At 41.5% G+C, this 21,114-nt stretch overlaps 1 protein-coding gene across 5 annotated transcripts in view; it reads right to left on the minus strand.

Moving 5' to 3' along the window:
* Positions 1-21,114, minus strand: part of RNF130 (ring finger protein 130) — a 109,769-nt gene that overhangs the window by 80,037 nt on the left and 8,618 nt on the right. For all 5 annotated transcript variants that reach the window (XM_069468599.1, XM_069468600.1, XM_069468598.1 and 2 more), the window contains exon 2: positions 2,117-2,311. In XM_069468599.1, the coding sequence (XP_069324700.1) occupies positions 2,117-2,311 (195 nt within the window). The remainder of the gene's footprint in view (positions 1-2,116; positions 2,312-21,114) is intronic.

A 21,114-nucleotide genomic window follows, 5' to 3' on the forward strand; every position in this document is an offset into this window, starting at 1 on the left:
GGGACACACTAGGTTAATCAACATAAACTGGGTTCTTTAAGACTTCACAGAGCCCCCAATCGTTAATGAGCACCAGGAGCCTCTAACTGTGGAAGACATTTTAAGCATTTTCAAAACTTATTTTACAGTTTGTCTTTTCTCTTCCATGGATCATCTATGAACACATCTAGATAAACTAACATTTCAAGGAACATAATGGGAAATGCTGCATGAATTTATAGGATCTTCCCACCCCTTTTAAACAAAAATCATTTAAAATATTTTTTTTTAAAGATTTCAGTTCCCTCTTAAAATTCCCAGATCATCTCACAGTTTTATTAAAAGACTCTCATTCTAGCTATTTCTCTGTGGTTTTGTCTATGTAAAATAACATCATTGGGAAAGACAAATACATTTTGCTCAACTGAATTTCTCCTTGTCCGTTTTTCTTCATGTTTTCAATAAAGAAAAAGTCAGCATGGAATAATAAGCTGTCTTAGGTCTAAAATTTCAAACAGTTTTTCTTTCCTCTAAGACTGCAGACAAAAACAAACTAGTACCTGCTGAGACCCAGGAGGAAAACTACTGTCTTGAGCCCAGTGTTCCCACACAGATGTCCAGCTAAAGTAAACTGTCCCATAGTTTCCTTTTGGTTTCCCTGAATAAATTAAGTTACAGGACTCTAGTTATCTCTGGACAGTGAAAAATCACATATTCTTTCTATTTTATTCTCTGTGCTTTTCCTTAGTTTCAGTTTTTCTACAATGAGCATGTGTTACTTTTGCAACAGGAAAAAAATGGATTTTAGCTCTAAAAGGCTTAGTTTAAAAGGAATAAAATAAGTCACAGGGAAATAAAATTTAAATCTATCTGTATTATTCTATCAAGATACACACAAAAATATAAATAGCCCTTGATTACAGTGAGCAAGTCTTTGCAAAAATATTGTCTACAACTGGATTACATTAACATTACATGATAAAAAGTTAATTCTTTAAGCCATTGAATTCTAAAATCTTTATGAATGCAATATTAACCCCCCCCCCTTTTTTTTTTGAGACAGAGTCTCACTCTGTCGCCTGGGCTAGAGTGCTGTGGTGTCAGTCTCACAGTGACCTCAGACTCCTGGGCTCAAGCGATCCTCCTGCCTCAGCCTCGCAAGCAGCTGGGACTATAGGCTAGAGCCACCATGCCTGGCTAATTATTTTTGTTTGTTTCTATTTTTAGTTGCCTGGCTAATTTTTTTCTATTTTTAGTAGAGACGGGGTCTTGCTCTTGCTCAAGCTGGTCTTGAACTCCTGACCTCACGCGATCCTCCTGCCTCAACCTCTCAGAGCGCTGTGATCACAGGTGTGAGCCACTCTGCTCAGCCACAACACTAACCTTTATCTAGGTTTCCACTCAAGGAGATAGAGTGGTGACACTGAAAGAACACCAGCAAACTGGGGTCTGAGCCCTACTCTGACAGCCCTTACCTGCCTCAGTCTCCTTCCTGCTCTGTAAGGTGAGAGAAGACCCACGTCACCATGGTTATTGTGAGGACTAAGAAACATATTTTAAAAGCTCATAGCATAGTGCCTGGCATACATATAGTAAGTGCTCAATAAATTGTGACAACTGTTATTAAAACAATCACATTAGAAATATCCTAAATGCTTCCAAAACAAATGAAAAACTATTGTTACTACCATAATTATGCTAATTACTAAGTCGGTTTCAACATTTATCCTGATGAGATAAAAAGTATCCTTCCCAGTCAGGTAATCCTCGAAAATCCATGACGTAACTTGGGCAAATGATCCCATATCAAATACATCATCTGTCAAAGTCATCCAGTAAATGCAGAAATGCGAAACAACAAAGGATGCAATCACAGCCAGTTATTTAATAAGTGTAACTTTTACAGACTATTATAATCATTACAGAAGGAGGAGGAGGAGGTGGAGGAGGAGAAATTCAACTAAGGGGAAAAGACAGGTGTCTCAACAAACAAATGGTAATGCCAAAAGTAAAAATAATCATAGAATTATGTCAAAAATTACATAGCTTCAGCAGCAGTAGAATGTCTTCTATAAAGCAACCATTTCTACAATTTCTAGGAGGAAAAACAAAACCTACAACTCCCTCATCCGTTTACCTGGGTGAGTCATGGTGACTGGCTCCTCTTTGGATTTATTATTGTAGATGACCACAGCAACTGCATTGTGGAAAGCAGCCCGCGATATCTTCTCTTTGAACGTGCAGTTTCCCCTCTGCAGCAAAGCAATCCACTGTTTGATGTTAGGAGGGACAAAGAACCGTGTTTGAGGATCACAGCCCAGATGATCAGCAACTATATAGAAAAGAAAAAAAGTATTTATTAAAGATCAATAAAAGAGACCAAGTCCTTATCGCAGTCCTGAACTGTTCTCTGAATGCCATAGAGTCAAAACACTTCCAGCAACTCACTGCCAGCAGAGCTGTGAGATACCTACAAATGACAATACAATGAATCTCAATCAATATCTGTATAGGGAGAGAGGTGCACCATTAAAATGTTAACTGTAAGGTAAATTAAAACAATGAAACTTTCTTTCTAACTTTACAGACTTATATCACTTGCACTTACTACTCTATCCATTCATACCTTACATCACCACCAACCACTACCACCACAGTGAGAAAACAGGAGATTAATTTTGCTTGGGGTAGATGAAGAAGTCAAAGTAACCTTTGGTTCAGTTACCAAGTGGTGGTATTGAAATTCAAGCATGTTTGAACAAATTTCTAAGGAAATTTTTAAAGTTCAGTTTTGGCCTATGTTTGAAAGTTGAAGTAGTTAAAATAACATCAAAGTAGAACATTCCTGTAATTTACACTTACTGGTAAAAATTATTCCACAACACCACATTAAAACGCATTTACTGTAATAGGATACGAGAAGACACCAATACCATCCCTTGGGACTACAAATTACATGGCTATTGTTCTAGATTTCTGGGGACGGTTTCTTTCAAATATCCATAGGCACATGTGAATCTGTCAAACCAAGCTCCTCACTCTGATTCTGCACGTGGTCATCACAGCTCTGGTACCTTCTTAAAAATCTTAAAAAGCTGTCCCTGGCTGCTCCTCCCATTCCACACTCTCGCATGCGTAACAGGTTCATGAAAGGTTAAAATGAAAGAGAAGGGCAGTCCAGAAGTGGAAAGAAGTCACTGAAGGTTAAGTCAGAGACTGATGGCACGTGGGGCAGAGGGTGGCAGCCCTGTGCCCCCTGGAGCCAGCCACTGCCAGCCCTGTGTGTGCTGGGGAGGACTTGAGGGGGAGCAGGGAAACAGCACACTGACCCTAAAGTGTCACACCGGAAGTAAACAAATCAAGAAAAATATTGAGTATTAATTAGTAATAGAGTGTGACAGTGGTATATAAAGAGATGACAGCAGTGGGGAAATGTTTGTTTTCCACACACCTGAAGCACACTGCTTAGCAAAAGAAAACCCTTATGCCACTTAAACTGTACAACGTAAAGATGCCACTAACTTCAGAGAAATATTATAGCTATCATTCCCACTTACCTATCTTTCTCCAAATTTCTTATACTTAACCATGGTGAGAGATTGAAATGAGAGCATATTTGCTACCAGTGGTCTTCTAATACATAAAGTAAGTGGGAGACGAATGTTTTCAGTTTGTCCTGATTGATATTGACTACAACTTATCACCTACCCTTTTCCTTAAACAGTGTCTGCACTCTGAAACGTCAACCCTTTCTCAGTCAAATTAAACAGGGAGATAAAAACCTATGGCATGATTGTAGCAATCAATTATTGAAAGACACAGTCAACACATCATGAAACTTTAAAATCCTGAAACAGACTGTTTACTTTCAGTGATATCTGTTTCACAGATAATTATGCTGTTTTAAAATAACAAGCAGTTAGGCGACATTAGCCTCATTGTCTTAGGAAAACCTCCAATACTGTATCCAACTGGTGACAAAAAGCTGGTTTTAAGCGTTTCATTTGTTATTTTTCAAAACATACTGCTACATAAACCCTGGAAGAAAATGCAGAATCAAGAATATCTAAAGGAATCTGTATGTTTATCTTCTGTGAAGCATCTATTCACTTTTCTGTGGCCGTGCGTGCATTTACAGTGTAGTAGAGGAAGCGACACAGTTACAGAATCAGCAAGAGCTGGGGTCCAAATTCTAGACCAAATACTTATCAGCTGAGCAACTGTCACAGGTTACTTAAATTCCCTGATCTTTAGTTTTACTTATTTATAAAGACTGAGATATTCTTATCTCATAGTCATGTAAGTGAAAAAGCCTTTAACAATTCCTTTATTCTTGAGTGCTTAAAAAAAAAAAAAAATCCTTCCCCTCTAACCGGTGTCCATCCTATATTGTCCTAGCGATCCAGTTCAGTGCCTTGGGTATTTTCTGAGCCAAAATAGGTGAACTTCGCCCAGGCTTGGCACCTCGCTTTCCTCCTATATCCCTCTGGTCTTAGCCACCGCAGCTCCTGATCCCAAGTCTGTCCTCTCTGCCCCACTCCTCTTGGGAGTGTCACAGTCCACTGCCAAGAACAGCAGTTCAGTAATATTCACAATGTTCTCGGCACAAAAAGGCACAGCAAGGAGTACAACCACAGAGCAAAATTTATCAAACACACTGAAGAACTTAAAAATTCTCCTAAAGGAATCCCTACCCACTAGAAACATATTCTATGAACTACATGATCAAAACAAAATCCAACAGACCATATGAGCAAGAGAATGCTCCTGTTCCTCAAAATTCATCACCCATAAAAGGTCTCTGATTTTATATCAGTAAGAATATAATACATAATAAGCCATAGTAAGATAGTCAAAATTCTGTTCAAGGAACTCTATTTATTTTTCAGAAGAAAATAAAAGGTTTTTATAATCAAGAACTTAATACTGTCTGTCGTATACTCATTTTATCTAGTTATTCCTTCCTACAATTAAAATAAACATGAACAATAAAAATAATGTGAACAGCTCTGTAACAACTTCCTAAGAAGACTAATGACTATGATTATGTGGCACTACTTCAAAATTTAGTAGCAGCTGTTTACACTTGAAGCAATTTATTAAGTTAAGAAATATCATGGCATAAAGATCTATGTAATTATGACCCATTAAAATTTATCAATAGTGATTTTGTTCAAACTCAGAATCATTTTCCTTCCATTTTTCTTATGTGCAAAATTTTATAAGAGGATACTACTCTGAATTCCTTGCATTAATTAGTTACAGAGCCAGGAAAACTTTATTAAAGTCTATGATAAAAATTTAAAATTACAGATAATCTAAAATATTGTACTACAGAGAAACTGAATTTTTTTCCCTAAATGGTCATTCCCTGGAGTCCAAAAATAGTAATGAGAATTTTATTTGCCTCTCAACAGAAACCAAACAATTATGGGATCCTTACCTCAATGAGTATTAACTTATGCTCTTAGCAACATGCAAAGTACCAAAGGAACAACGGAACACACATCTTGCTTTGACGTCTTACAGAGCCTCTAAATTTACTGAGATTGGCACAGAAATTAAACACTGACAAGATGGCAGAGAGTGCCAACACAAAAGCACTTAGAAACTGATGGCGGGAAAGAGCAGCCCAAAGGTAAAGGTTTGGGGGGAGGTGGGACCTAAACAGCACGCTGGAAATGCGCAAGCACACAGGAGGCGCAGGCACTGCCAGCAGAACAGAGCAGAGCACGTTTATGTCCTTCTCTTGAACACTTGTGATGACCAAATAAGATGCTATGTGACAGAAGCTATAGCACGCTACAAATTTAAGATAATCAAGTTCTGAAAAGATTTAAGGGGAAGAACTTCTGGTAGGAAGAATATATAAATATTTGGAGAGTTGGTTGTATGAATGAATGAAATCTCTCTTCCGCATTCCACCAGTCTGAAATTCTCCACTTTGATTCGTTTGATTTAATAAGACCTCATTTCTTAAACGTGCAAACCCCCCACATAAGAAGTAGCAGCCACCATGCTGTGGTATGGGTTTGTGCTTTCCTTCCCAGCTCTGGGAACCATCAATCTGCCGCAGGCTGTAAATCTTTCAAGCCCATAGCAAGGCCAGCCAGAGTGGCTCATGCCTGTTATCCCAGCACTTTGGGAGGCCAAGGGAGGAGGATCGTTTCAGGCTAGGAGTTTGAGACCAGCCTGAGCAACACAGGGAGACCCTGTCTCTGTGAAAAATCAGCCAGGCACGATGGTACGCACAGGCAATCCCAGCTACTGACTGGGCAAGCTGAGGGACAATCACTTGAGCCCAGGAGTTTGAGGTTGCAGTGAGCTATCATGACACCACTGCACTTCAGCCTGGGTGACAGAGAAATCTGACAGTTAAGACAGGCAGCCATCTTCACCCCAGACACGTGGCACAGCTACCCAGACACACCTCTCCCTCTCAGAGCCTGTGTGTCTTACTTCCTCCTGAAATGCCAGTCCCACTGCTCTCACTGTCCACCTCTGAGCCTTAGGATTCCACTCTCTTTTCCAGAATGCCTTTGCAGCCTCCTAAGACTGAGCGAGTTGGGTGCTTTTTCAAGTTGCCATGGCACCCTGAGATTACATCCATCTTTGCATTTATCATCCTGCATAAGTAAGTGGCTGTTTATTTCTCAATCTTTTCTTCTAGAATGTGAGGTCTAGTATCTCCTATAAAATGTATGGCACATAGTAGATGCTTAACATACTTGATGAAGAGAGAAGGGGAAGAATGACACAAGGAGGGAAATCAAGCAAAAACCGCATTAAAAAAAGCTTGTGCCAAAGATCTCTGTTTCATATGGTAATGTACTAACTGTAATAATGTTCTATTAGTTGTTTCCTACAAAAGATGTAAAAATAAAAGTGAGACTAACTAGTTCCCTCAGACTTAGATGCTTCAATTGTCAGATATGTTCCTGTTATTTGCTTTCCTAGTCCTGAATTAGATTATAATCTCCTCAATCTTTTTTGTTTTTTGGGGTTTTCTGGAGACAGAGTCTTGCTCTGCTGCCCTGGGTAGACTTCAGTGGTGTCATCATAGCTCACTGGAACCTCAAACTCCTGGACTCAAATGATCCTCCTGCCTCAGCCTCCCAAGTAGCAGGGACTATACGCACACACCACCACGCCTGGCTAATTTTTCTATTTTTTGTAGAGATGGGCTCTTGATGTTGCTCAAGCTGGTCTCAAACTCCTAACCTCAAGCAATCCTGCCTCGGCCTTTCAAAGTGCTAGGATTATAGGCATGAGCTGCCACGCCTAGCCCCATTAACAATTTTTTAATTTCATTTGTAATGTTCAGCTACTGGACTTGTGTCTAGCTTTCATTCCTTTATCTACTTCCATGGATATAACTTACTCTCTTACTGTTTCTGCATTTGCACTTAAATCTAACATCTTATTTCTTTTTTTACTTCATTGGATGTTTAGTCTTATTGGAAATGTTCTACTCATCCTTTTCTCTTAATTTTCTGTTAACTTATTCATCAAGTCTCGATTTTCTCTTAACCTTGCATCTACATATATTATTCCTCCATTTTTTTTTTTAATTCTCTCCCTTCTCCTCCCCTCCCCCTGTCTACTTCTGCTACGTTTTTCTTTTTGGTAGAACTTGCTATCATAATGGCCAGTAAAAATGATCTGGATCTTATTCCTTCCTGATTTATCAGAACTTTATACGAATGATCATTCCCTCTTGTTCTTTTTCCTCTCATTTAAACCTGTTAATCTCTTCCATCTCAAAAATAAAGAAGAAAAAAACAGATATCTCAAAAACTCCCCTCTACTGCCACTCTTTTCAAGAGCCATCTGTGCCTACTGTAGCTATCCCCTTGTCTACTCATTCCTCAGCACACTTTCATCTTTCTGCATCCCACCACTCCACTAAAATTGCTCTCACTGAAAGGCATCAATAACCTCCACGCTGTTAAGTCCTAGGCCATTCTCTGTCCTCCAAACTGACCCGCTGGGCTGAGCACTCTCCTCTCTGCGCTCCCCGGCCCCGCTGCTCCTGGCTTACCTCCTCCGCACCCTTAAATGCCCGCGGTCCTGAGCACCGGACTCCCCAGCACTGCCATTCTTACTGTCTCAACAGTTCCCTTTTCTGTTACGGGAACAATGATACTTACTAACGTCTTGTGCCAAGCAGCCCTTTTTTGAGAAACTATTTTTCATTTTCTACTTACATGAGTCCAGTTTCCAATACACACAGCTAAATCAGGTCAACAGCACGCTGAGAATCAGCAGAGGACTACAGAAACTGCACACAGGGAAGGGGTCCGTTCCCTGCCCTTCCAAGTAAAAACTCTGGCATTGACTGTGATGAGGAAAACGGAATTCTTAGATGTTCAACTGGATTACACGGAAGGAGGCATGGACAGGAATGTCTACCGTAGTCAGGTTTATGGCAAAAATCACTCTAATATAGTTTATCTGCTTCTGGGTTGTTCTGCTCCACCTCCAGGCAGGGCCATAGGACCACCTTGGAGTTTGAAGTGAACTCTCAGTTGGCCACCAGCACCTGCTTATTTTAAAAAACAAAGCAAACCCAGAAACCTTACTAATTCAGGCACCTACAGATCACTTCCATGCTAGTGATCCCCAACCTTTTGGCACCAGGGACTGGTTTCATGGAAGACAATTTTTCCACAGATGAGGTGGGGGAACAGTTTTGGGATGATTCAAGCGCATTACATCTATTGTGCAGTCAAACCTCTCTGCCAATGATAATCTGCATTTGCAGCCGCTCCCCAGCACTAGCACCACCTCAGCTCCACCTCAGGTCATCAGGCATTGGATTCTCATAAGGAGCCGCAACCTAGATCCCGCGCATGCGCAGTGTACATAGAGTTTGAGGTCCTGTGAGATTGTGATGCCACCACTGATCTGACAGGAGGTGGAGCTCAGGCGGTGATGCGAGTGACGGGGAGCGGCTGTAAGCACAGAGGAAGATTCGCTGGATCGCCTGCCACTCACCTCCTGCTGTGCAGCTTTAAATGACACCGAGGTGGGGTGAGGGGAGACAGACGACCTAAGATAAGCCACACAAGAGTGAAGAACGTAAATTACATATGTGAAGGGCTGGCTTTTTCTGTTTCCCACTGGATGTGAATAAGGAAACAAGTGACTCCAGCTGTTGCTGGCAGTCGCCTTAGGATAAGGAGGAGACCCACCCTAGCATGCAGCTGAAGCTTTAGACAGCAAAGAGAGGAGACTGAGAGGAACCAGATCCCTGCGAACACTGCCACGGCACTGAGTCCTGAACCCGAAACACGGCTCTCCCTCTCCATTTCCCATTCTGAGACTGGATAAATTTCCTCATTATTTCTAAGCAATCTAACTCAGGGATTTTGTTACCCAGAGCACTCATTTTTTCTGAGTCAAGCAGACACTGCCTAGATTAGAGGATTATCCCTGCTGAGTGGCTCTTGATTCACCAGGATCCACACTTAACAATCCAAGCCCCCCAAAAAGGCCAAAGCTAAGAAGCAGCTTCCTTGGAAAGTCCTTTGACACAAGAAGGAGGTACAGTGCCGATCCTTCTCCTTCACATGAGGGAAGTGCCAGCTATTTGGGAAAGGAGAGCTTCACCCTAGAGCAAAGGTTCTTGACAAGGCTCTGGGGACAGAATTCAGGGGTTAGTGAAATTTGGATGAGGGGAAACCATCTTCATTTCTGCTAACCTCTAATTTAAATCTAGCATTTTCTTTACGAATATAGACAACAAACTACCTATAACTCTGTAAACAGCAGCAATCACATTACGGTAACTACAGATACTGCAAAATGCTGGTAAAGTTATTAGACCTGCCACTAGATCTTGCTACTCAACTGATGTTGATCAAGCACACGTATTACCATGTCACAAATATTTTAATATTTTGATACTGCGTTTTCAGTATACTTGATTTCCTTTAATCCTATTTCCCTTTGCACTGACCACTATTCTGAGAGGCAGCCCACACACTTCAACAGTTCTAAACAAACAAATTCTTAACCTTTTTGTATAGAATTTTTAAGAAGGCAACACAGTATCTTCTGTGCACCCAGAGTGCTGGATGCGCCAGTCGGCGTTACAGGAAGGGCTGTGCAACAGCTGAGTGGTCAGCAAGTCCAGCTGTCAGCAGCCATCCATCACCGTTTGTCTCCTGTACTTAGTGTACACCTCAAATGGATTTTGATTATTTTTCACATCCTTAGTACACAAATATATCTGCTGGATATTCTCCATGACATAATAAAAAGCATCTTAAGAGTAAATTTAAATGATGGCTAATACAAATCATGTCACATGAAAAGTTATGTTCAAAAATAATTTCTATTAAAACTGATACAATAAATACTTCATGCAAGAGAGATGTACAAATCAAAGTAACTAAAAATTGTAGCTCAGCCCTCATACAAATTTGGTATCATAGTACAACACAGTGTTAATTATTCAGTCCACATCACTCCCTATGCCACCAGGGACTGCAATATTCAGGGTAGCTCTTCCTGAGCCCCGTTTTCTCTACGCTCCGTTCATCATGTTCCCCCGCCCCCTCTCTGACTATTCTTCCTCATTTTCCATTGCTAGCCCCTTACCTGGAGGTGTTCACCAAGGTTCTGTCCTACGCCCTGCCCTCTCTTCCTGGTGGGCAACATCACCCACTCCCATGGCCTCAGCTACTGCCTATATGTAGACAATGTCTAAATGTAAATCTCTCTTGAGCTTTGCTGTTTAATACTCACCTGCCTGCTAGTTATTTCTCCATGAATACTCAGCACCTCAAACTTATTATCTTTCCCTCAAATGTGACCTTCTTCCTATGTTGAATTCCTGACTAACAGTGTCATTACCTACCTAAACACACAAGACTGAAATCCTGAAGTCTCTGTTGAAAAATGAGGAAGTGGCGATACAGAGACCCCGCTCAGTAAATAGAGTAGTCTGTGTTCTTGGATGTCACCAGGGGCCCACCAAGACAAGGCAAAACTACTTATTGTACCTCAGCCTGCCAATGCACATAGGGATGCAAGGATACCTTCAAGGATCCAGAGTGGTACCTGAGGACATTATTAATTCTCGGGCAGAAAAGTAAAGGATGTAGGAGACTCCCTGTTTTATTTAATCACTTCTTACTTCCAGTACTAATGACGCTGACATAAGGACAGTATTGACAAAGATTGGGCTATGTGGACCATAATTTAAAATACAAGTATGATGGGCTAGGAACCACGTGGCCCACACTAACAGGGAAGAAGGTATTTGTCCAGGGGTTGCCTGACCAGCAAGCAAAGGACTTTAAGCTAAATTGCCAAGGAAGGAGGCAGGTAAGGGAACTTTGGGGGTTGGGGGGGGGCTGGAAATCATGAAATCCGTCCCTATGGGGAACAATAGGGGGATAAAAAAGGCTGGAAGAGATTATCACATAAGAAAAATGTGAACAGGAGGTTTAAAGTGTTCATAATCTGGTAAGATGAACATCGACCAATAAATAAGAAAAAAATTAAAAGTTTACCTTAAATATACAAAACAATCAATGACACTTGCTGAAGCAGGTCTCAAGATCAGCCTATAATGACGGAAAAGTATACTCTTTACTACTATTCTAAGGGGGAAAAGGAGAAGCAGATATCATGATAAGGTGTCCTTCAAGGAAACAAGTAAACAGAAGCACTCAAGAACATGTCTGAGAGAAAGAAAAGGGAAACGAGACTTTGAGGGGGCAATATACCAAGGTCAACTGGCGAATATGAAACTTCTTAACAGATCACAAAGTTGGGAGACCAGAGAGAGCACTGAGGGATGCTAGCTATCTGCAGAACTACAGAAATCTCGCTCGGCTAAACACAGGCTGTCTCACCTGCTTCCCAGTTCACTTCATCTCCCTGGGAGAATGGCCAGGCAGGACCAGGTAAACCGCTGTCTGGAACCTCATGCAGACCCAGGGTAAAGTGACTAGTAACTTGGAAGAAAGCAACATAGCATTTTATAGTTTACAAAATCCAGGGCAAACAAAGCTGGGTAATTACGAATCATCTTGGTGAGAAAGAAAATGAGATATTCCACGAAGAAACCAGCAGGAATGCACAGGATGAATTTAACCTGAAGGAGGACTCATACAAAAGCTGAAAAGGCAAAGGCAAGATGACAGGTCAGACTTACAAAATTTTTTCAAAAACTAAACCACTCAGAAAGAGTTGAAGGTTGCCCACAATGACAGGAACAAGCAAAGGGCTTCTCTTGCCTCCTTTCCAAAAGCTTTTCCTTTTTTTAAAAGTATATTCACAGCAAGAAGAATAGGACAGAAATAGGTCTACTGCTCAGAGCCAACTTAACCATGGATGAAAATGTTTCTCCAGACTGTTCTGCGTTTGCTCTCTCCACCACAGAGAACGACCTCAGAACTGAAACAGTCAGAGCGAGGCTGGAGAACACTGAAAACGGGCGCAGAGGCTGCAGAAGAGCAAATGCTCTCTTAGGACAGATTCCCTCCGCTACACAATCTCACTCCATCTCAGTGAAACTGCTGTCTGTAGCCTGTGCGTTCAGGCTGGTTTCTTCAGGCAATCTCCACTTTCTTTCCCATTAAGATGATTTGTAATCACCCAGCTTTCTTTGCCCTGGGATTTACAAACTTTAAAATGTTACAGCTGCCTTCTTCTGAATTTCTGGTCACTTTTGCTTTGTATCACTAAATGCAAAGAATTCTTTCCAGTCCTCAGCATACCATCCCCCCAGCAGATGACCATTTAATTTGGAGGCGACACACATTTCTTCAGTCTCCTCCCTCTCCCTTCTCAGTCTTTTGGATAGCCATTGGTCCCAGCACCCTGTGCTGAAAAGACTATTTTTTTCCCCATTGAGTTATCTCAGCACCCGAAGTCAATTGCCCATAAACATAAGGGTTTATTTCTGGATCTCAGTTCTATTCCATTGATTCCATGCCAGTACCACACTTTCTTATTGCAAGTTTTAAAATCAGGAAATATGAATTCTCTAATTTTATTATTTTTTTCCCCAAGATTGTTTTGACTATTTTGGATTCCTTATACTTTCATGTGAATTTTAGGATCGCCTTGTCAATCTCTGCAAAAAGCCAGCTGGTATTTTCAAAGGGTTGTTTGTATCTGTAGGTCAATGTGGAGGAGTACTGCCACCTTAACAATACAAGTCTTTGGACCCAAGAACATGGAAAGTTTCTCCATTTATTTTATTTTCTTTAATTTCTTGTAACAACATTTTATAGTTTTTTTGTGCCAATGTAATTTTAAATTATATTTTTAAAAATTTATTTTCTAATTGTTTCTTGCATATACAAATACAACTGACTTTTTTTGTTGTTTTTGGTGTATTGACCTTTTATCTATGCATGTTCCTAAATTTACTTGAGTTTTAAAAAAGTTACTCTGCTGGTACTGGTAATAAGAAATTAAGCTTTACTGGCATTTAATCAAGGACTAACACTGGCTGCTTTCCTCAGTCCGTTTCAGGTGGCTGTGTGTCACACCTGGTACACGAGGTGTCCTGAATGAAGAGTGGGAGTCCTCCAACATCAAGGGGATGGCAGTGGCTCCCTCACTCCTGTGTTTGTCTTCAGCATATTGCAAAATGGCATATACCACAGACGACCGTCCCTCTCTAAATGTCTCCCTTTCAATCGACAAATGCCTTTAAAAAAAATCCCAGCAAAGTTAAAAAAAAAAAAAAAAAATACTGGCAGAGCTAATACTTCTACCTCTGTACAAGCTCTTTTTAGCTACTATAAAAGATTTTTAAAAAATCAGATTTGGAAAATGAAGCCAAAAAACAAGAAATTAACATGAAGGCTATTAGAAATATGTAGATTTATTACAGCTGTTATTAATCTAAGTGTTAGGTCCTAAGTACTAGCTTATGTCAAAAAACCCCAATAGTGTGTGTATAACATTTTTAAGTATAATGTATATACTGGGGCTATATACACATGCACAATAGAAAAAGTCTGTGTCCTACTGTAGAGAATGGGGCAGAGGGAAGCCACAGTGGACACAGGGGAGCCAGTTAGGAAGCCACATCTAGATGACAGACTAGAGAAGGATGCAACAGATGTGGAGAGAAATGGACACATTTCAGATCGACAGGATCTGGTAATTAATAAGATAAGTGAGTAGAGGTCTAAAAAGGGAGATACCTCGGTTTCTAGGTAGAGGTGATGCTATTAACTGAAGTAACAAACATTGCAGGAGGAACAGATTTTTGGAAGGAAGACAATGAACTGCCTTAGACATGGTGGATTTGAAAGAAGACCAACAGGGAGAGGACAATTCCACTCTTAAGTATATACCCAATAAAACGTGTATGTGTGTGTACCAAAAGACATGTACAATGATGCTTATAACTGCATTATTTGGGCCGGGTGCAGAGGTTCATGCCTATTATCCTAGCACTCTGGGAGGCCAGGTGAGAGGGTCCCTTGAGGTCAGGAGTTGGAGATCAGCCTGAGCAAGAGCAAGACCCCATCTCTACGAAAAATAGAAAAAATTAACCAGGCATGGTGGTGCACACCTGCAATCCCAGCTACCTGGGAGGCTGAAGCAGGAGGATCGCTTGAGCCCAGGAGTTGGACGATGCTGTGAGCTATGATGGATCACTCCACTGCATTCTACCCAGAGTGACAGAGCAAGACACTGTCTCAAAAAAAAAAAACAAAAAAACAAACAAAAACAAAAAACTGCATTATTTGTAACCACCAAACAGCAGGCAACCCATATGTCCATTGAGAGCAGAATGCATAAACTATGACATATTCATATAGCAGATCACTGATAAAACTATCACTGCATGCAGTAACATGAACTTATCTCATTAATAGGATGTAAGCAAAAAAAAATTAGTCACAAGAATGCATATCATCATTCTATGTATATTGTGATAAATATATATTTGGTCTTCATCCCTGGTTCGTGTCACAGAGCTCCTAAAACTCTTGTAATTTCCTGGGTGATACAGATGAGAGGAACATCTTTTGTTATTCATAATAAACGCCTTTCAACCAATCCTAAATTTAAGCCAATGACGTGACTCTTGGAGGATGGGGACTGCTTGTCAAACAAACCAACCTGTGATTAGAGGGTCAGAACTTTCAGCCCAATCTCCAACACCCCAACTTTTGGAGAGGGGCTGGAGATTGAGCCAATCACCAATGGCCATGATTTAATCAACTGTGCCTATGTAATGAGGCCTCCATAAAAACTCTAAACGACGGTGTCGGGGGAGCTTTTGGTTGGTGACCACGCCTCTGTGCGAGGAGGGACAGCACACCCTGACTCCACAGGGACAGAAGCTCCTAATCTCAGGAGCTTACCCTATGTACCTCTTCATCTGGCTGTTCATTTGTATCTTATATAATATCCTTTACAATAAATCAGGGATAGTATTTTCCTGAGTTCTGTCAGCTATTATAGCAAATTTTCTTTTCTTTTTTTTTTTTTTTGAGACAGAGTGTCGCTTTGTTGCCCCAGGCTAGAGTGAGTGCCGAGGCGTCAGCCTAGCTCACAGCAACCTCAAACACCTGGGCTTAAGCAATCCTACTGCCTCAGCCTCCCGAGTAGCTGGGACTACAGGCATGCGCCACCATGCCCGGCTAATTTTTTTTTTTCTATATATATTTTAGTTGGCCAGATAATTTCTTTCTATTTTTAGTAGAGACGAGGTCTCGCTCTTGCTCAGGCTGGTCTCGAACTCCTGACCTCGAGCGATCCACCCGCCTCGGCCTCCCAGAGTGCTAGGATTACAGGCGTGAGCCACCGCGCCCGGCCGCAAATTTTCAAATGGCAGAGGGGTTGCAGGAATTCCTGGGCTCAAAACTTGCAACTGGTGTCTGAAGTGGAGGGGCAGTTTTGTCAGACTGAGCCTTTAACCTATGGGGTCTCGCTAACTCCAGGTAGTGTCAGAGTTGAATTAAATTGTAGGACATCTAGTTCGTGTTTGTAGAGAACTGGAAAACTGCCTGGTGTTGAAAACCCATGCATTTGGTGTCACAAGTGTTATGAATAAAGAAACATTTCCTTTACATATAAAGTTAAGAAACAGGCATAATCTATGGTGTTCAAAGTGAGGATAGTATTTCCTTTGGGGAGAAAAGGGGAGGGAGGCAAGAAGGGGACACAAGGGGACTCTGGAGCTGGTAGTGCTCTATTCCTTGATCAGGCTCACGGTGATATCAGTGTGCTCACTCTGCTAATCCATCAAGCTGTGGACTTTGTGTATTTTCCGGTGCGTGTTATAGCTAGTAAAAATGTTTGTTAATTTTAAAAAATCTGGTCCTCTCATTCCCCAGGTTAAAACCCTTCAGTAGTATTCCGACACACGCTGTAACATGGATGAATCTAAGGACATTATTCTAATTGAAATAAGCCAGTCACCAATGGACAAATATTGTATGATCCCACCTGTACAAGGTAACTATAGTCAAATTCGGAGAGACAGAAAGTGGAAGGGTGGCTGCCAGGGGCTTTGGGAAGAGGGGGAATGGAGACTTGTTTAATGGGTGTGGACTTTCAGTTTTGCAGGATGAAGAGTCCTGGAGATTGGTTGCACGACAGTGTGAATGTACTCAACACCACTGAACTGTATGTACAGTTAAAAAGGGTTAAGATGCTAAATTTCATATTACATGTATTTTACTGCAATTAAAAATTAAAAAAAAAAAAACAAAAAACCTGCCTTGTAAGAGTTTTCTATTCCTCTTAATATAATGTCTGAAACCCCAACATGGCCTAGAAAGAACCAATGGATCCCTTCAGCCCTACTGTACACCACTCTCCCCCTTACTCTCTCTCTCCAGTTCTTCAGGCACATCAAGTTTTTTGTACCTTTTGGCCTTCGTATACGTTCCCTTGGCCTGGAATGCCTTCCTTTCTGTCCCTCTTAGTATTTGCTCATGCTTCAGTCTCAGTTCAAACATCATTTCTTCAGGGAAGCCTTGACTACCCTGGCCTGGGTCACTTACCCCACTGATGCCCTCAGCATCCCAATGTTTTCCCCAAGAATTATTATTAAGTAATTGCTTGTGTTATTATTTGTTTAATGTCTGTTTCCCCCACTAGACAGTATACAGGTGCTGACTCACCTAACCTCCCCCACCAGAAAGCATGTAGGAACTTCTTGTCCTGCCCAGCACACAGTAGGTGCTTAAAAATTATTTGATGAATGAGTACTTGAAGAAATACTGGCCCACATGAATTAGGATTTCTGATCCAGATGGATTAGTCTAGTGACAAATGAGAAACTGCATCACTGACAGTGACCTTTGAGGAGTCATAGAAAAGGAAATGTTAGAAAACTAACCTGTTTAAGTCGCACTCCAACATTTACAAAAGAGCGAAGGTGAACTGTGCCAACAAGGGAGCCACTGGGATACAGCCACTCCTTAGCCACATTTCAGAAATGATTATTCAAGGAATACTTTGCGGACACTGTGAAGAGAAAGCTGTAATGACCGGGTGCTAGCACAGGTTTGCTATGTGTGGTAGGCAAACTAACGGCTCCCTCAAAGATGTCCATGCCTAAGTACTGGGACCTGTGACCATGTGAGGTGACACACCAAAGGGGAATTAAGGTTGCAGAAAGTAAGGTGGCTAATAGGCTGATCTTAGGATGGAGTGTATCCTGCGCTACCTGGGGGGGGGGGGGGGGGAGCAATGTTGCCACAAGGGTCTTTTAAATGTGGACAAGAGAAGCATAAGGTTGAAAAGACAGATCTGAAGAAGAAGGGGCCACGGGCCAGGGAACGCAGGCAGCTTCCATAAGCTGAAAAAGGCAAGGAAACGGAGCCTCCCTTAGAGCCTCCAGGAGCAATGCAGTCTTGCCAACACCTTAATTTTGGCCCAGTGAAACTCATTTTGGACTTCTGACCTCCAGAATTGTAAAAAAAATCAAATCTGTGTTGTTTTAAGCCACCTAGTTTGTGGTCATTTGTGGCAATAGGAAACTAACACACTATGGCTAAGCCATGAAAGATTCTTTTCTTTTCCTTTCTTGCCCTGGCTCCTGGCCTAGCCAAGAAGGAACAGAGAATCTTTTTGTTTTCTCCACCAAAGCATTTGATTAGGTCCTTTATGATATCATAAGACAAAGAGATGCATGCTAAATGCCAAGTCAATAAAGTGAATTAGAAAACTCTGTGAAAGGCCCACCTCCCCAAAGTGCTGATTAACAGAGTAACATCAGTCATCCTAGGTTTTTAGCAGCACACTGTAAGGGTCTGTTAATTCACTCTTCAGTACTTTTATCAATAACTCAGAGCAGCGGTTCTGAATTTTGGGTCCTTGGACCACTTGGGGCTTCAAGAGGCAACTGAACCTCCTAAGCTTTATTAAAATTTTGTGCATACCTATAAAAATGTGTATTTTCTGCAGAAAGGTCCACAGCTTTCAAAGTCTTAAAGGGGATCTTTAACCCCAGAAGGTTAAGAACCACCAACTGAGATAAAGATACAGAAAGTATGCTCACGACATTCACCAGTGACACAAGGTGTTAGAAAGAGTAAAGACTGTGGATGACAAATCGGAATTCAAAAAATATCCTGAAAGGCTGAATAAACAGGCTGAATCTAGCAAAGATAAAATTACACAGCTTAGGAACAGCCTCTATGAAAAAGACTCTGACGATTTAATCAACAGCAAGCTCACTATGAGTCAGTGATTAGGAAGACCAAAATAACTTATATGACTTTAGGCATATGTCCAGAGAGACGGATAAAAGTAGTTCCACTCTGTTCTGCATCGGCGAAATGAAACCTGCAATACTGTATTCACGTTTGGGTTCCCTTTTGTATTAGTTCCCCGAGGCTGCCATAACAAATTATCACAAACTTGGTGGCTTCAAACAACACAATCTTTCTTATTGTCTCACAGTTCTGGAGGCCAGAAGTCCAAAAACCAAGGTGTTGGCAGGATTGGTTGCTTCTGGTTCGAGGGACAAGTGAAGCCTCTCCCCCAGCTTCTGGTAGTTGCTGGCAATCCTTGGCGCTCCCTGGTTATGGCAGAATAATTCTAATCTCTGTCTACCTCCTCCTCCCCATGACCTTCTTCTCTGTGTCTCTCTACATCTTTTTCTCTTCTTATAAGGACACTAGTCATTGGATTTAGGGCCCACTCGAAACTTGTATGATCTCATCTTGATCCTTAACTAATTATATCTGCAAAGATTCTATTTCTAAATAAGGTCGCATTCTGAGGTTGTAGGTGGTCATGAATTTTTGTGGGACACCATGCAACCCTCCCTATTTTAGTCCGTTCAGGCTGCTATAACAAAGTATCTTAGACTGGGTAACGTATAAACAACATAAATTCATTTCTCACAGCTCTAGAGGCTGAGAGGTCCAAGATCAAGGCACCTGCAGATTCGGCGTCTGGTGGGGGGTCCACTTCCTCGTTCACAGATGCCGCCTTCTCACTGCGTCCTCAGGCGGGGAAAAGGGCAAACACACTCCTTCCCTTCAGCCTCTTTTATAAGGGCACTAATCCCATTCTCTCCCAAAGGCCTAATGCTCTCCCAAAGGCCCCACCTCTTAATACTATCCCACTAGTGATTAAGTTCCAACATATGAATTTGGTGGGAACACTAACATTCAGGCCACAGCAACCCAAGACACCCTTTAAGTGGGATATTAATAGACAAACGCATTCTGAGGTTAAAGATACCATTTTACTAACAATGGTCAAAAGAAATAGGGATATGAAGCCTAAAGGTTACAGGACTTGAGTCACACAAGGAAATTAATGACGGTCTTAAATACCTGAACCAATTTTGTTTTTCAGATGAAAAACACTAACATTCAGTTTTCCAGAGACGAATGTGGTAGATTCCTGTTGCTGCATTTGTTCAAGCTTAAGCTGTACAATCACCTGACAGGAATGCTGAGGCCTCAGATGAGAGGCTAAACTTTTGATCACTTAAGACCCTTAAGTTCTGAGATTCTACAACTCCTCTCCCATGTCTCTGTCCCCTTAACTGACCATTATACATAACAAAGAACTTTTGTAAATCTCCACTAATACTGCAAACACTGTGTAGGGGAGAAGGGGGTGGAGGTGGGTGGGATGCTAGCCAGAAGGTACATACTGTAAAGAAAACTTAGAAGCTCAAGAACTGAAGGAATGTTAGACGGTTTCAAGTGAGCAAGGGAGAGATGGCCAGAGGGAGGGAGAGGCACACTGGAGCTAGATCAAGCAGTGAGCGCCCAGAGAGCACGGAAAAGGGCTGCGATGTCCATTTTCAGGGTGACAGGAAGCCACTGAAGGGGTTTCAGCAAGGAGTGACAGGACCAGGTGAACCTTAAGATCATTTTGGCTGCTCTAAGGAGGAAAGATTGACAGAAGTTATGAGAAAGAGCAGAGACCAAGAATGAGGAGGAAAGGATAGTTGCCTGTGAAAACGGCAAGCAGGAGACAGACGCGTGGCAAAGGCAAGTTGTAGAGGGTGGGTTAGATGTGGAATGTGAAAAAAAGCAGCAAGGATGACTCCTAAATCTGTTTAAATAACAAGTGATGTCACTTCCTAAGATGGGAAAGATTGAGGAGCAGTTGTATAGATTGGGAGGTGAAAAAGAGTCACAGCTCCATTCGGGGCTTATCGATTTAGAGATGTCCTTGAGACACTTAAGTAAAGACACCAAGCAGGCAGACGAATGTATGAATCTAGAGCTCAGCGGAGACGTCTAGGCCAAAAATAAAGGTACAGGAAGAGGTAATACAAGGCACATGGCACATGGAGAGAAAATATATTCTCATCTCAGTGGGTTGTCTTACTCCTTTACGAGAAAACATTTTCCAATTATTGGACATTGTTAAGTGCCCACTGGTTTTGTTTAAAATGTATGATCTCAAACCTCAGTCAGCTGGGTTCTAGAATTTTGTTCTAGCAACATTCAGCCACTTAGTTACAGGAAGCAAGGAACCATGCGTGGTTCATCCCGGATGGAAATTTTGTACTTACAAAATACAGAGTTTCTGCAGAGTCCTAAGTTCCATAGCATGTCACTGGAGTCAGAGAAGAGCTCAGATGTTGGAAAATAAGGAGCTTCTTCCAAGGAGAAAAAAAATTAGCAGATTCACTTGTAGTGAACAAAAGGGAAAGAGTGGGAA

This window comes from Eulemur rufifrons, chromosome 5 (genome assembly GCF_041146395.1).
Source record: "Eulemur rufifrons isolate Redbay chromosome 5, OSU_ERuf_1, whole genome shotgun sequence".
Lineage (NCBI taxonomy): Eukaryota > Metazoa > Chordata > Mammalia > Primates > Lemuridae > Eulemur > Eulemur rufifrons.